This window comes from Hyperoodon ampullatus, assembly GCF_949752795.1.
Source record: "Hyperoodon ampullatus genome assembly, chromosome: 20".
NCBI classification, from domain to species: domain Eukaryota; kingdom Metazoa; phylum Chordata; class Mammalia; order Artiodactyla; family Ziphiidae; genus Hyperoodon; species Hyperoodon ampullatus.
The window spans coordinates 24,823,345-24,838,830 of record NC_136933.1 but is presented as its reverse complement, the minus strand read 5'-3'; the positions used below and the strand labels follow the sequence as shown (position 1 = coordinate 24,838,830).

The window sequence follows — 15,486 nt, the reverse complement described above, 5'->3', positions numbered from 1 at the left end:
TTTAAATATTAAAGTTTATTTCTGAAAACTGCTCACTGGCTTTTATTTTCAAATATCAAGGTTGATTTCTGAATTAAAGATTTGTTTTACTATTAAATTCTGAAGGTTTTATACAAATCGGAAGAAATTACTTGGGCTTTAGAAACTGCCTTTGACAGTTCGAGATACCTATATTACTAGCTGTTTCATGAAATCTCACAGATTCTTTTTCTTATTAAAATAAGCTTTTTGGCTCAACTAAGTGAGTAGATATAGTACTTAAGGATGTCAACAATTTCATTGATAAAGCCCTCCTGAAATAAATATAATCAACCAATATTCAAACTACTTCTGGGGTTCTTATCAAATATTCTAAATGTAATAGTCATAAGAGCCCCAAGCCTAAGTCTTTCATATCGAGGACAGTTGTGCTACTTAGCTAAGTGTTTATGCAATTTAGAAGCTAAATTTGCATAGACTTTCTGGTCTCAGTTTCTTCTGGAAGAAACATGACTAGGTAATCTCTAAGGTCCCTTCCCATCACAAATACTCTGTGTATGTGTGTGCACGCGCACGTGTATATGTTTAATTCAGTGACTTCATTGGTTATACTTTTTTATAGAATGACCTTATGATAAAATTAATTTTATTCTGTTAGGTTCTTTAAGACTTTAATTATTTGTTCAGCATCATAAAATCTTTTCTAAAATGGTACTTGTTATCTACAAGTACCATTTTAGTTATCAAGTTATCTACAAACTGCACTTGTTTGGGTAAACTTTGGAAGAGTGAATAAGATAATAATTGTGTTAGTTTTTTTTTTTTTACTTTTGAGACTATGCCCTTCATGTTGAAATAAATACAAATTATTAAGTGTTTTAAACCAAATTAGGTCAGAGCCAGTTTTCTGTGATTTAATAGGTGCCATAACTCTGGAGAGTCTGTGAATAAGACAAGGATATGTCTGAGAACGCGTGTAATAACGTTGTTGGCTGGTGGGCAGAGATGTGGCATGTGTCCCTGAAGGGAAGCCCAGGTTCTTTCCTAATGAGTCCCAGGCAGCATAGGTGGTGGGGAGAACCAGGAGGGTGATGGTGAAGAAAATGTTGAACCGTTTTTTTTTTAATTAGGTAATTTGGTTGGGCCCTTCGACCACAAAGATTAGGTTACATGAAATCCTCTGACACAGGGTGACCCTGTGAACTGTAAGGACATTTGGGGAGCAGATCTGCAGGGGCAATAAATAAGCTCATCGGGGAGCTCTTTATTCAACGTCAGTGGACAAATGAACACATCTGCTGCCCCCTTGTTCCTAGACTTGAACTCATTCAGCAAGGCGAGCAATTTATTTTGACTCATAACTGTCGTAAAAAAAGAATACATTTCATATATCTAAAAAGAAATAAGAAACTAACCAAGCAATCCAAATATTACAGGATACTCACTAGTATAAATAAAAATCACTACCCTTTATTAAAGATCACCAAGCTGTAGGCACTGTGCTAGGTTTTGCACAGACATCGCAGCATGTAAAATTAGGTGACAGTGATGAATCCTGAGGTTCCTGTGCTCGCCCAGTTTATTGGCATTTCTGTCCTGCTTCCCCGTGTCCTTAACCTTTGTCAGGATCAGCATGAGATGAGGTTTGAGTTCAGCCAGCAGTGGCATCACCCAAACAGACTGAAAGCAAAAAGCCTGAGCCTGAAGGTGATTACAGTGGACTGGGGGATGAAATGGGGGATGGAAGGGCTCTCAGCTCCAAGTGATCAGAAGAGAAAGGAAAGACCATCAGCTTGAAACTCGTGTGTGTGAGTCAAGTAGTAAAAATCAGCCAACTGGGCTTCCCTGGTGGCGCAGTGGTTGAGAGTCCGCCTGCCGATGCAGGGGACACGGGTTCGTGTCCCGGTCCGGGAAGATCCCACATGCCGCGGAGCAGCTGGGCCCGTGAGCCATGGCCGCTGAGCCTGCGCGTCCGGAGCCTGTGCTCCGCAACGGGAGAGGCCACAACAGTGAGAGGCCCGCGTACGGCAAAAAAAAAAAAAATCAGCCAACTAAGACAACCCCAAACCCAATTCCTATCTCTTTAACTTGTACATTCGGTCATTCTTTGATTTTTCTTTTTTCCTTTCTTCTTTTAACAGAATTGATAAAAAAATGTCTGGAGGCCAGAGTGGCTATGAACTTAGTGAAGCCAAAGCCATCCTAACTGAACTGAAGTCTATCAGAAAGGCTATTAGCTCAGGAGAAAAAGAAAAACAAGATCTGATGCAGGTATGTGATGGAACATTTTTTCAAGTCACACTGCTACCTTCTTGGGCCTCAGAAATTTTCCTTGAGGCAGAAGTTCTCCATCGGAGTCTGGAAGGCCCTTTACGACCACACAAACCCCATTTCTGCCCCATCCATACGGAATTTGGTCCCGTAGGAGATTGTTATAGGCACTGAGCCAGCCGCCTGCCTTGGAAGAAAACAGATCGGTTCCAAGGTTCTGATACGCTTATTTGAAGGCAGACTTTGGATGACCTTTGAGACAGGGGCTGCTGGGTCCTGGAGCCCATCTAAGGAGATTAGCATCTTTGTGTACCCTGTAACTCACTGCAAACTTCATGCGGCGCCCTGATAAGCAGGGTTATCTAACTCAGTGATCCTCAGCCCAGGATACAGAAAGAGTATGTCACCTGCTGTCAGTAAGTAGATGAGATGCCTTGAGGAGAGGGGGAAGGGGTGTGAGGAACTTAGAAAAGCTACTCCCCACCCCAGGGGATTCCGAGGTGCTAGCTGGGCGTGGCAGGGAGAACGCTGACCCAGCTGGGGGACATCTGTATAGTCACCCTGGGAGAGATGCTAATGGCAGTAGACCCCCTCGTTACACCTGTACACTTCTCACCTTATGGGTCTGAGCTCCAGTGACCCAGCCTCATGTGTAGAGAAAACAACCATTCAGCGATCAATATTCTGCATGTTGAGTATCTATATTTAGCAGATACAGTCAAGTTTTTTTAAGAGCTATCTCTTCCTCCTCTTCCCTCCCTTCCGTCTCATAATTATCACAAGCACTGAGAAGTCTTTGTAATATTTCAGATATTTGGAGTTCTTTACCTAGCTGGGTGAGGATTTAGTCTGTGTCTTTCAAAAACTGTTAGAGCCCGTGGTAAACAGAACCTCTGCATTTAAATACCAGATTCAGCTACTTCATGTCAGTTTCCAAAACGCTGGTTGAATGTGGGTGAATATTCTTGAACCCATATAATTTTGCATTTGGGGAATTCTGAAATAACTTGCAAGAAGCGATCAAATAGAAAAGACTGACTCAAAATACTGACTCTGTGCCAGGCAGTCTTCTGCCTGCCTTGCATAGAAATACTTCATTTAATTCTCACAACAGCCTAAAGATAGGCTCTGTTATTATCCTCAACCTGTAGACAAGAAAACAGCAGGGCGGAGAAGTTGTTACTTGGTTAAAGTCACACAGCAGGTGAGTGGCAGCACAGAGGTTCAAACCCAGGCAGTCTTGCTCTAGAATATGCGGTTCTAACGTCTGTGTAACACGTACAGAACTTCACTTGGATGTACTTTTTGTTGTTGCTCTACAGTGATCCTGCCAATTAAATCAGTCATTCCTGAAAAGCACAGAATAAGTCCTTTGAAAAAAGTTAATGGAACTTGAACAGAGTTAAATTGGAACCTCATAATTTAGCAATTTCAGGTCCTCTTTGATTCTTTCTGTAAACTTTGGATTTATACATAGGCCACATTAAATTTAAAAATTAGATTCCTTTTTAATTACTAAAATATAAAAAATAATTAATAAATACAGGAATCTGGGCTTCCCTGGTGGCGCAGTGGTTGAGAGTCCGCCTGCCAATGCAGGGGACACGGGTTCGTGCCCCGGTCTGGGAAGATCCCACATGCCGCGGAGCTGCTGGGCCCGTGAGCCATGGCCGCTGAGCCTGCGCGTCCGGAGCCTGTGCTCCGCAACGGGAGAGGCCACAACAGTGGGAGGCCCGCGTACTGCAAATAAATAAATAAATAAATAAATACAGGAATCAACAGTAGAGCAGAAAGGGACATTAGTTATCTTCTATGACTTTTAAACCTCTTTGGCTGTGACCCAGAGTAAGAAATACGTATATTTTACATCAAAACCCAGTAATACAACTGTCTTTAACCATAGATACACACACCAAATTTCACAGAAATATGCCTGCTTTTAATACTAGTAATATACTTTGATTTTACTTTCTAGTCTCTTCTATTTCATTTAAAAACATACTAGTCATGACCTACTAAGTTGATTGAGTGCATGGTCATAGGTTTGAAAAATATACGTCTTTTCACCGTTCCCATGAAAAAATAGAAAAGACTTGTCCAAAGTCCCTAAGAGGTTTCTTCGTTCTTTTCTGTAATATATTATTTGATGTGACCATTTAAGTTTTATCCCTCATGCATATACATTTTGTATAAATATGCCTTTGAAAGAAAATAGAGAAGGTTAGGTAAAAAACAAATATCAGATCTCTGATATTTCTGATTTCTTATCATGAGAATTTTAAATATCAGGATTAAATCCTGGCTCTTCTTAACGTTGATAATAATGAGCTTCTTACATTTTAATTAGTGTTTTGTACGGGGGTTCTTTGGTAGCAATTTAAATTTTTTCCTTTTTAATATTCTCACTGACTCACATCCTCCCTCTAAAGTAAACTCACTCTATTAAAACCTGGGTGCCGACACCAGTCGTGTTCACTTGTAATTAGGCACTTTCCCAAACCAAACATCACCGCAGGTACTGATGGACTGTGGCTTCTGGGCCTCCATTTCCTAATCTCTAATCTATGTGAGCTAAATAATCTCTTGGATCCTATCCACATATCAAATGGCATAACTGTAGAAGTCTTCTAAGTAGGAAGTTTGCCTGCTTTATCTAAATGAGATTGCGTTACAGGTATCCTATGCTTCCATAATTCCTACTGCATAAAGTGGGTAGTTCTTATTAAAATAGACTTCTTTTTAACAGAATTTTAAAAATAAGAAATGAATGTATTAAATATAAAGATGCCACTAGTCACAGGGTGAATAATTCCCAGGCTGTCTTGGGAAAGATAAGATAACCTGTTTAATATGATCTTACATATTTTCAAAGTCCTGTGTGTATGTGCAAAAATTATATTCTCTTATTTTTGTCAAGAATTTAAAGTGATAAGTACCTACTAAGATAAAGTAGTTGTTTTTTCCATTGAGATTAGCTCTTTCGACTTAATTTTACCTGGTGGGGAAGTTTCGCGCTCTTAAATGTTCGGCTTCATGAAGTACTTTGTATTTCCTGAACAGAGCCTTGCTAAGCTGCAGGAGCGGTTTCACTTGGACCAGAGCATTGGCAGATCTGAGCCAGACTTGAGATCCAGTCCTGTGAACTCTCATTTATCTCTCTCCAGACAGACCCTGGATGCCGGGTCACAAACAAGCATTTCCGGGGACGTAAGTTATCCATGTGGAAGGGCTGGCCCCGGCACTGTCCTGACGGGCCCTGATTACAATACCGATGGCAAATGGAACAGGGGCCAGGAAGGTGGTGCGAGTTCCAGCTGTGTGCATTCAGCATTTCATACTCATAAGATTGGATTTAAAACTCTTAGCCTTATCTTTTCTACCTCGGTGCCAAAGCATATCAGAATTTGTCCATATGAATAGCTTTGTTCAAACTTTCTCATACTGTATTTATTCAGAGACTCTATTGAAAGGCGAGAGACATGAAAATTTGAGTTTTTCCTATTAAGTTTAGAGTCTTAGAAATTAAGGTCCTTCCAAATTAACATTAAGGCTAATGAGAAACAAATATATGCCTTTAAAAACTAACCCAAAAAATTGTTTTTATAAATCTGAACTTGATTATATTAAAACATTTGATTGGTGGTTTATACCTGGCATTTGAAAATATTTAATGTGGCTTGAATATTATTACCAGTTTGTATTCTACCTTTTGGGACACCATTAGTAGATATTGACTTTTCAATAAGTTCCAGTTATTTTTGTATTCTCTATGCTTCTTTGAATTCTGTGCTATGAAAGTAAAACAGGTAGAGACTTAGGGCTTACCTGTTTAAAAAATTAATTTTCGAAGTCATTTATTTTATGTTTATGCATTTGAAAGTTAGACGATGGAAATTTTGGCTCATAGAGACAAGGACATTAGTTCCAGTTCATAAATTTTATTGACCGGTACACCCTTCATAAACTCTTAGATACCAGAAACATTCACCTGATATTTTTTATCTTGAATTTAATGTGTGGAGAAAGGACGTTAAAGTCTTTGAAAAACAGACAAGCTTGAATTAAAAAGAAATGTTTTGTCCCTCCTGAGACTATAAAGTAAGTGCCTGTTCAAACTGGTGCTCCCCATTTCAGTACCATCTTCTTTAGCTTTGCAATTACTTGCACTTCCTAGAAACAAAAGCAGTTTACTTCATTCATTAGCAGAGTTAATTGACTTTTTTCCCTTTTGTTTTTTACTAGATCGGAGTGAGAAGTAGATCAAATTTGGCTGAAAAGGTCAGGCTGAGCCTCCAGTATGAAGAAGCCAAAAGAAGGTAACCGCAGGGGAGCTGGGGGTGGTCAGTGGGTAGCGGTCAGTGGGTAGTCAGCTGGCTCACCCAGGTTTCCTTTTCCAGAATTCATCTTTACTCACGTAGGGACGTCTGCTGGGCGCTCACCACCGTTCTTACCAAGGTCGCCCTTCAGATCTTAGAATATAAGGGTTATGGGGTCCCCTCCCCCGAAAGCTGAAGAACAAGGAGAATTAATGAGAAGGGCGGGAATGAAACTTTCCCCTTCATTCTGGAAGGAAGAAGCTTTGAGCTTGTACGGTACTTTCTTACTCACAATTAAAAGTGAGGAGGTTGGTTTCTCAGATAGAAATGTGATACAGTGGCTCACGTGCAGGGCTGGGTAGCAGCTGAGGAGTTTGAAGGTAAATAGCTTCAAGCATCTTCCTTGGCTTCGAAGGGAAGACCCCCTGCTGATGTCCTGGGGGATGCTGAGGTGTCTGCTGTGTCACTCACTTCAGGGAGTGTTTCCCTCCTTGACCCTCTCAACTCTTCTTCAGCCCTGCCTCGATACCTTTTTCTTACCTTGTGACTCTGCTGGGGAAGGCCTGGGAGACTCCTCTGTCCTTGCCTCGGTGACAGACTCAGCTGGTTTTCATAATGTAGGAACTGAATTGGTTCTGAGAGAGAGGGTCATACTGATACATTTCATTATTTTCCTTTTAAGAGTGTAAAAATGCTGCTGTTTTATTATTTAGGAAGGCATTGGGTGACAAACCTGCATTATCGTGACTATGAACAGTTCGGCTGAGAACATGCTGGAGCATCGTGGCTTCCCACCACAGGGAAGCCCATAAGATTGATACTGAAATATATCCATTATTACTGGTGATGATGAGAATTTAAAAGTCACTGGCCAAAGTTCTTAGAGGTTGTCTGGCTTTAACAGAGTCGTTATTTGATCTGCCTAAATATAATATTTGCCTCTGGGTAGCCTCTGTTACTAATATTAATATTACTTGGTTCTTTGATTTACTGAAAGAACCCTAAGCTTTGTTCCATAAATCATTAACCCTGGGAGCTTGAGCAAGTCACTTAGTCTCTCCGAGCAACATTGCACTCGGCTAATTTTAATGCCTATAAAATTTCCCAGGTAGATTATAAATGGCTTGAGGGTAGGAAACATTTTGTTTACTGTATTGTCTGCTTCTCACATGCCAGGCTGTTGCTTTGCCCTCAGTAAGGACTGAGAATTGCTTTGTGCTTTTGTGGCCCAGTGATGTGGAAGCCTGTTTGGGGCCCTCTGGCTATAAGCACGCCAGTTTCTGAGCTGCCAGAACTCCTAGGTTCTGATGTAAACAAAGCCAGGATCTGGTTTTCTGGTGTCTGGTTTTCTGAAGGAGAATGGCCATAACTCAGAATTAATCTTGGGGAGCCAGGCCTCATGCCCCGGGGTCCTTGGGGTTTGACTCAACTTCCCTTGGGCCAGCTTGAGCTTCTGCTTTACTTTGGCTCCATGTGGAGCTTACACAGCACTTCTCTTCCTAGGTGTTCCCGGAAACCTTCATGGTTTCTTGCCCAGAAAACTATTTCCAAATAAAATTCAAGACCTACCTAACGCCTGATCCCACAAGTAATAGGTGCTGTTCTTTCCTCACTGCATCGTTGCTGTCAGCTCAATAGGTTAATTCAGTCGCATCAAAACTTAAGACATTAGTTCTTTCCCATTTGGTTGCATTGCTGTTCTATTACCATTCGGGGTTTTATTTTAAAGTTACTAGCGATTCTGACAAGAAGGTAAGTCTCAAGGGTTTATGCATATGTTGAAAACGCTTTTTCTTCCTCAATTCTGAATAAGGGGCGGGTTGTGTTCCTCTGAAACCTGTTTTCTCCTCCAGCCTTTGTTTTATGTGCTTAATGAAGCTAATAATATCATGCTTATTTAGCATTGTGATGATTAATTTTCCAGTACGTTGAGACAGTTGTTTATGGTTTTGTGGTTAAAGCTGACGAGTAGCTGATGTTACATCTATCATAAGTGCAGACGATGGGTGAAAATCAGAAGTACATTATGTATGCAGCGCAGTTTAAGATGGCAATTTTATTTTTAACTCAGACAAGAAACTTCAGGCCCAAGAATGTGGAACTACTTCCCTCTTTGCCCTGACAACATTTTTTTGTTTTGTTTTGTTTTTAAATTTTATTTATTTATTTATTTATTTATTTTTGGCTGCGTTGGGTCTTCGTTGCTGCGCACGGGCTTTCTCTAGTTGCGGTGAGCGGGGGCTACTCTTCGTTGCGGTGCGCGGGCTTCTCATTGCGGTGGCTTCTCTCATTGCGGAGCACAGCCTCTAGGCGCACGGGCTTCAGTAGTTGTGGCACGTGGGCTCAGCAGTTGTGGCACGCGGGCTCTAGAGTGCAGGCTCAGTAGTTGTGGCGCACGGGCTTAGTTGCTTCACGGCATGTGGGATCTTCCTGGACCAGGGCTCGAACCCGTGTCCCCTGCATTGGCAGTTGGATTCTTAACCACTGCGCCACCAGGGAAGCCCTACCAGAGATTCTTTAAAGGAAGCTCTCGGGTGTTCCTCCCGCCACCTCACACAGGCAGGCACATGTCAGGGCTGACCGCCCACGGCCGTCTGCTTTTTAAGCTTCTGTGTACTTTGACCTTCATCCTTTTTTCAGGCAGGTAGGTATGCTTACTCAGATATTAAAGGTGGGGAAGAAGTAAGTGTAGCTTCCGCCAACACCCCAGGACCCCGGACCGGAGCCTCACACCAGCCATCACGCCCGTCCCTGGGGGGTTGATCCCGAACGAACGTAGCCCGCCTTGTGTTTTCCCTTTCTTGGGACTTCTGACTACGTGCACAGCTATGTTATTTCATTTTGTCTTATTTTATTTTAGTATGGCCAACTTGAAAATCGAACTGTCGAAACTGGACAGTGAGGCCTGGCCTGGGGCGCTGGACATTGAGAAGGAGAAGCTGATGCTGATTAACGAGAAAGAAGAACTTCTGAAAGAGCTTCAGTTCATCACCCCAGAGAAGCGCACCCCGGATGAGCTGGAGAGCCTGGGTGCCGAGAGGCAGCGGCTGGAGAAGGAGCTGCTGTCGGTCCGGGGGGCGCCCAGCCGAGCTCTGGCCGAGAGGTGCGTTCCCCTCCCCGGGCCCCGGGTGGCTAACCCCTGGCTCAGCTGGGCCTCCAGGCTGTTCTCCCTGGTCTGCGGAAATCTCAGAGGCCTCAGCCCTTAGTGGACTGAGGACTTCTTCCTGTAGAGCAGTAAAGCACACCCTCCTTAGTCCCCGTGGTTCCCCTACGCTTTTGGGGAACGTGAAAATGCCTGAGACAGATGTTGAATAACTAAGGAATGTTGACAGAAAACCAGGAATGCAGTCCATCGCTGACCGAGGCTGATAACAGTGGCTGTAAACTATTGCACTCTGATAAGAGAGATTATCTGGACTGTTAGAGCAGCTGAAGCTTCCTATTCTGGGTTTATTACTCACAAGAATGCAAAAGTTTATTGCTTTTCATTTCACAAGGAAAAGACAACTTGCTCCCTTTGATATCGCAACAGGTCACAAAATGTTCACTTGGATTTTGTTTGTCAATTGAAACTCTCCTCTGAAGCAGGAGAAAATATAAAGGAAAATGCTTTAAGCAATTTTCTCATCTTTCTGTGGGAAAGTATAAATTGATCATTTAATCTAAAAACTCCAGTTCTGTAGGCAGATCAACTGGACTCTTAAGCAGGGAACGCCTGTGTGTGTTTGCCGTGAGGACATCTGCACAGCAGCCCTGTGTCCAGGCCTTGCTGACTAATGGTCAGACACCTGTTTACCTGTTTCAGCCATAGACCATTTGGCCCTTTAGAACCACTGCGCATCCATCTTTTAGGCCAACAAGTAAGGAGCAGAATGAAGGGAAAGAGATTCACATTTGCGTAACTTCAAGTGACCTGGGAATAAGTTTAAAACACCCACCCATAATCCAGTCACTTTTTTTTTTTTTAACTTCTTGGCTTCTTGCCTTCTAATTCCTTGTCCTCTATAAATGTTTAAGGTTGTGTGTCAACATAATATCAAAACATTTGAAAAGTGTGGTGGTGGAGGACATGCGGGAGGGAAGAACCTCTGACATTCCTGGTGAGGTATTAGCGTGAGCACTTGTTCAACCGTGTGCGTTAAAATGCTGATGGAGATAATGCATAGCTACAGCATCACAGCTTTAGGGAGCGTGAAAAAGTATCAAAGGGGGAGCCCCCTACAGATGACATCCTTTCACCATCTTAAATAATTCTCATCACCCACCTGCCCCTGCTTCTCCTCCCCTCCCGCTCTGACATCTCTAGAAGGTGTGAGCAAGGCTGGCCAGGTAGGGAGCCATCCAACCAAGACCACAAGGAACAAAAAGTAAGGGCGAGAAGGCAGAATTCAGTTGTTTTCCTGAATTACCTTGATGTTGTATGTGAGTGTCTGTGTTTGTGTTTCTTAAATTCCGAGGATAAAAGTTTGATAATCATCAGCAGATATGATGAAATGGTTAGCTTTGTGTGGCTCATAGATAAAACACCAGTGATCTTTTGTGTTATGTCGCCCTTAATAAATGTCATATAATTATACCTGTGTAACGTACGGACATCTGACACCTCAGCTGTCCTACTCTGAAGTATCTGAATCAGGGAAGGGCCCTACCAATGGACTTTAAATTTTTTCTGGGAGAGGAAGAAAACAGGCGTTTGTTTCTTTGTTTGAATCAGCTTTTACATGCATGATGTCTTGTCTTTTTTTTTTTTTTTTTTGGCCGGGCCATGTGACATGCGGGATCTTAGCTCCCCGACCAGGGATCGAACCCGTGCCCCCTGCACTGGGAGCACGAAGTCCTAACCACCAGACTGCCAGGGAAGTCCCTTGTTTGTCTTTTTTATTAGGGCTGGAGCTTCAAAAATGACTAATGAAGTAACATTAAAAATATAGTTTAAGTGCCTAGACTTTGGCTTTTATACTTTTGTTTGCACACACATAATAACTGTCAAAATTCCAGCAGAAACAGTAGGCTTGATCTCATCCGGAAGAGGAGCTATAAAATATTTATACAAAATAATTCTCTATCTGGTGAGATCCAGCCATGGGGTTTGAGTCGCACAGGGAGTAATGGGGGCCGTCCACAGGTTTGGATGGCCTTCTGACTTACGTCCTCGCATGGGCCCACGTCCCACAATTGAGATCTTAGCAGGAAGGGAAATGTGTATGTTTCATATTTGTGATATGTTGGCTATCTGAGTTGTTTGGAAGGGTCAAGTCATTTAGCATTACAGAAAATGGACACCAGCTCCCTCTCTGCTGTCCACAGCCAAAAGCAGAACCCCATGATAAAGCAGGGTAAGGCTGAGGGATTCACACTTTCTTGCTGGAGCAGCTTGCAGTTTTCTCACTGCTATCCTTGGCTGCAAAACGGCCCAGCATTCCCTGTGCAAGAGAGCACAACCCCTGCGAAGTGCACCCGGAGTCCTTTGTTTCCCGGTGGGCACAGCACGGTGTGGCTTCGGGCTTTGTTGTTGGTGGTGGTTTTACTTTACTCCCCATATGCGCTCCCCCTTTCCTACCCTTCACCAACCTCCTCGTTTCTTCCCACTGCCTGTGTATATTCCTGCTGCGCTTGTCGTTGCTGTTGAGCTGAAGCAGGGTCATCCCCCCAGCCAGAAGGCCCGAGAAGCCCTCTGCAGGCAGTGTATTTCCTCAGTGCTCCAGCAGGAGGTCGAGGGAGACACCTCTGGGAACTTGACATTCACTGTGTCAGACTTAGTTTCATCGCAGAGCAAAAGGTGCTTCACCGACCCCAGACCCCCTCCGTTTCTTCTCGGTACCTACACGCCTGTCAGACAAGCACTTGCTGCTTCCCCCAAATTATCCTGTTTTCCACTTACATTGTGGGCTTCTCATTATTTCAGGGGTGGCCTCAGGCGAGATTCTGGGTCTTCGTTTCTGTCCGAGGGCTTTCTCTAGTTGCGGTGAGCGGGGGCCACTCTTCATCGCGGTGCGCGAGCCTCTCACTGTCGCAGCCTCTCTTATTGCGGAGCACAGGCTCCGGACGCGCAGGCTCAGTAGTTGTGGCTCACGGGCGTAGTTGCTCCGCAGCATGTGGGATCTTCCCAGACCAGGGCCCGAACCGGTGTCCGTGCATTGGCAGGCATATTCTCAACCACTGCGCCACCAGGGAAGCCCCCTAATTTTTGACATTCGCTAGGCCTCCGCAGGGCCTTCTTTAAGCTTCTTCCAATGACATGTGATCTAGACACCTGCAGGGAGGGGACCGGGGAGGGGCGCCAGGCTTTCCAGGCAGCCTGGGTAGAGGAGGGAGAAAGAGCCCGAGCCTGCCCTCCAGGACATTAGGGTCCAACTGGGGAACACAGGCCAGGCCTCAGTTCAAAGCAACCGGGAAAGGGCTGGAAGGCCAGCACCTGAGCCATCGCCAGAGGAGGGCATGGGGGACCATCACATGTGACTGACTGGAATGGGAAAGATTTGGATTTAAATTTCAGCATGAAACACACTGTGTTGCCCTGAAGCCTCCTTACCATACCAGAAAAGCCTTCATTTGTGTGTGTGGGACTTGGTTTTAAAACTTACTTCAAAAGTATTGCTCCGGGCTTCCCTGGTGGCACAGTGATTAAGAGTCCGCCTGCCGATGCAGGGGACATGGGTTCGTGCCCCGGTCCGGGAAGATCCCACATGCCGTGGAGCGGCTGGGCCCGTGAGCCATGGCCGCTGAGCCTGCGCGTCCAGAGCCTGTGCTCCACAACAGGAGAGGCCACAACAGTGAGAGGCCCGCATACCGCAAAAAAAAAAAAAAAGTATTGCTCCTGTATCAGGAGACATGGGTTTTAGTAGATTCGGGGACTTTCTCTGGACCTTTATGTACCTTCTAATTCAGTTAATCTACTTTGAATTCATATTTTTTCCTGGTTGAGTTTTAGTTTATATTTAAGAGATTAAAAAAAAATTAAGGGGCTTCCCTGGTGGCACAGTGGTTGAGAATCTGCCTGCCAGTGCAGGGACACGGGTTCGGGCCCTGGTCTGGGAAGATCCCACATGCCGCGGAGCAACTAGGCCCGTGAGCCACAACTACTGAGCCTGAGCGTCTGGAGTCTGTGCTCCACAACGAGAGAAGCCACGACAGTGAGAGGCCCATGCACCGCGATGAAGAGTGGCCCCCGCTCGCCGCAACTAGAGAAAGTCCTCGCACAGAAACGAAGACCCAACACAGCCAAAAATTAAATAAATAAATAAATAAAAATTTAAAAGCTTAAAAAAAAAAATTAGGGACCGTACTCCTTTTCAAAATACATGTTTGAAAGCTGTGAATTAAGAATTTATCACCCTTTGAAGTAACAAACAAAATGACAAAAATTACTTTTTTATTTTAACATATAATGAAATTGTGTTGGTGACGCATCAAAGGATAGTATAAGTATACTATAAGTAAAATATGGGCATGTTTCCTTCCTGCCTAAAACATACATAACATTTCAAAGAGGTTGAAAATTAGGGAAGTTTTATTTTTCTCCAAAGAAGAGGAGCTAATTTTTGTATCGGCACCTTGCAGGGCGCGCCGAGGCTTTGAACGCGGGAGACTGGCTTTGCTGTCTGCAGAGACCTTTCACATACGTAGCTCCAACTAATCCCTTGAACAGCCTTAGCAGGTGGACACAGTAGGATTATAATCACCATTTTGCAGATGAGGAAGCTGAGACCCGCGATGAAGTGACTTGCCTTAGGGACAGATGAGTAAGACCGGAAACGTGGTGGTTTTCTGGGTCCCATTCTGCTCATTTCAATGATGTCTAAAAATCCTGACACAGACAGTATGCTTGATGTATTTAAAAATGGCTTACTCAAGTACACAATTCCATAATACTCAGATTTTTTTTCTAAAAGATCCTCATAAAAACGTGTTCAGCTGAATGTGGATGAAATTTCATGAAAATCCAGTACAGGTGATGAGAGGTGCCGTTGATGGGAAAGGAAATCACTTCTATGTCTTTTTCTTGCTTAAACAGTTAAGCCCAAATTAGCTCACACCGGCAATATGGACTAATTTGTTTCTTAATTGCCAAAATTCTCATCAAAATAAGGTTGGAATTTTTATCACTAGCTATGATTTTGCAACAGCCCTTACCAAATTCAGTACTCAGATGATCTTTTCTAATTCCCTGTTATTGCAGTCAAATGTTTTAGTAACGGAAGCTGAAGTCACAAGCCTGCAGAAGGATCTTTAATCTTTGTTCGGCTTTTTTGTTGTTCTTTTCCTCCCCACTGTCTTTCCCTAACTTGTAAGAGCGTGAGGTTTTCTTACCCATTTAAGAAAATTGTAGAATACCAAAATTTTACAGGTTCTCAGTAGCGCTGGCCATTTGGTACAGCTCTCCCCGTTCGCTCAGTGGCCATGGACAGCTCTGCCCACTTTCCTTCTGGCAGGTGGCTCTGTTTTCTCTGTGTCGAGTTCATTTGGATCTCACAAGGGGAAAATAATAAGGATCTTTCTTTTCTTTCAGAACCTTTCTTTTCCTGCTTGATCATAGTTATGTGAAAATAAATTCATTTCTTTTTCTTGTCTAGATTGAAATTGGAAGAGCGAAGGAAAGAGCTGCTACAGAAACTTGAAGAAACTACTAAATTAACTACGTATCTGCATTCACAACTTAAAAAGTAAGCCTGTTTGGTTCTTGAGGGGAAAATTTTTCTTGACTGCATTCAGGCATGTTGTAGTTCATCTTTGATTACTTTTCTCTTTATTTTCAATGACTTAAAAGTAGGAAAATTGGGGCTTCCCTGGTGGCGCAGTGGTTGGGGGTCCGCCTGCCGATGCAGGGGGCGCGGGTTCGTGCCCTGGTCTGGGAGGATCCCACGTGCCGCGGAGCGGCTGGGCCCGTGAGCCGTGAGCCGTGGCCATTGGGACTGCGCGT

At 43.7% G+C, this 15,486-nt stretch overlaps 1 protein-coding gene across 1 annotated transcript in view; it reads left to right on the top strand.

Moving 5' to 3' along the window:
• The window catches only part of WWC2 (WW and C2 domain containing 2), a 144,789-nt gene that overhangs the window by 98,052 nt on the left and 31,251 nt on the right, over positions 1-15,486 (top strand). Inside the window, exons 6-10 of the mRNA XM_079726726.1 lie at positions 2,121-2,250; positions 5,311-5,457; positions 6,493-6,566; positions 9,427-9,669; positions 15,140-15,229. Of these exons, the coding sequence (XP_079582852.1) occupies positions 2,121-2,250; positions 5,311-5,457; positions 6,493-6,566; positions 9,427-9,669; positions 15,140-15,229 (684 nt within the window). The remainder of the gene's footprint in view (positions 1-2,120; positions 2,251-5,310; positions 5,458-6,492; positions 6,567-9,426; positions 9,670-15,139; positions 15,230-15,486) is intronic.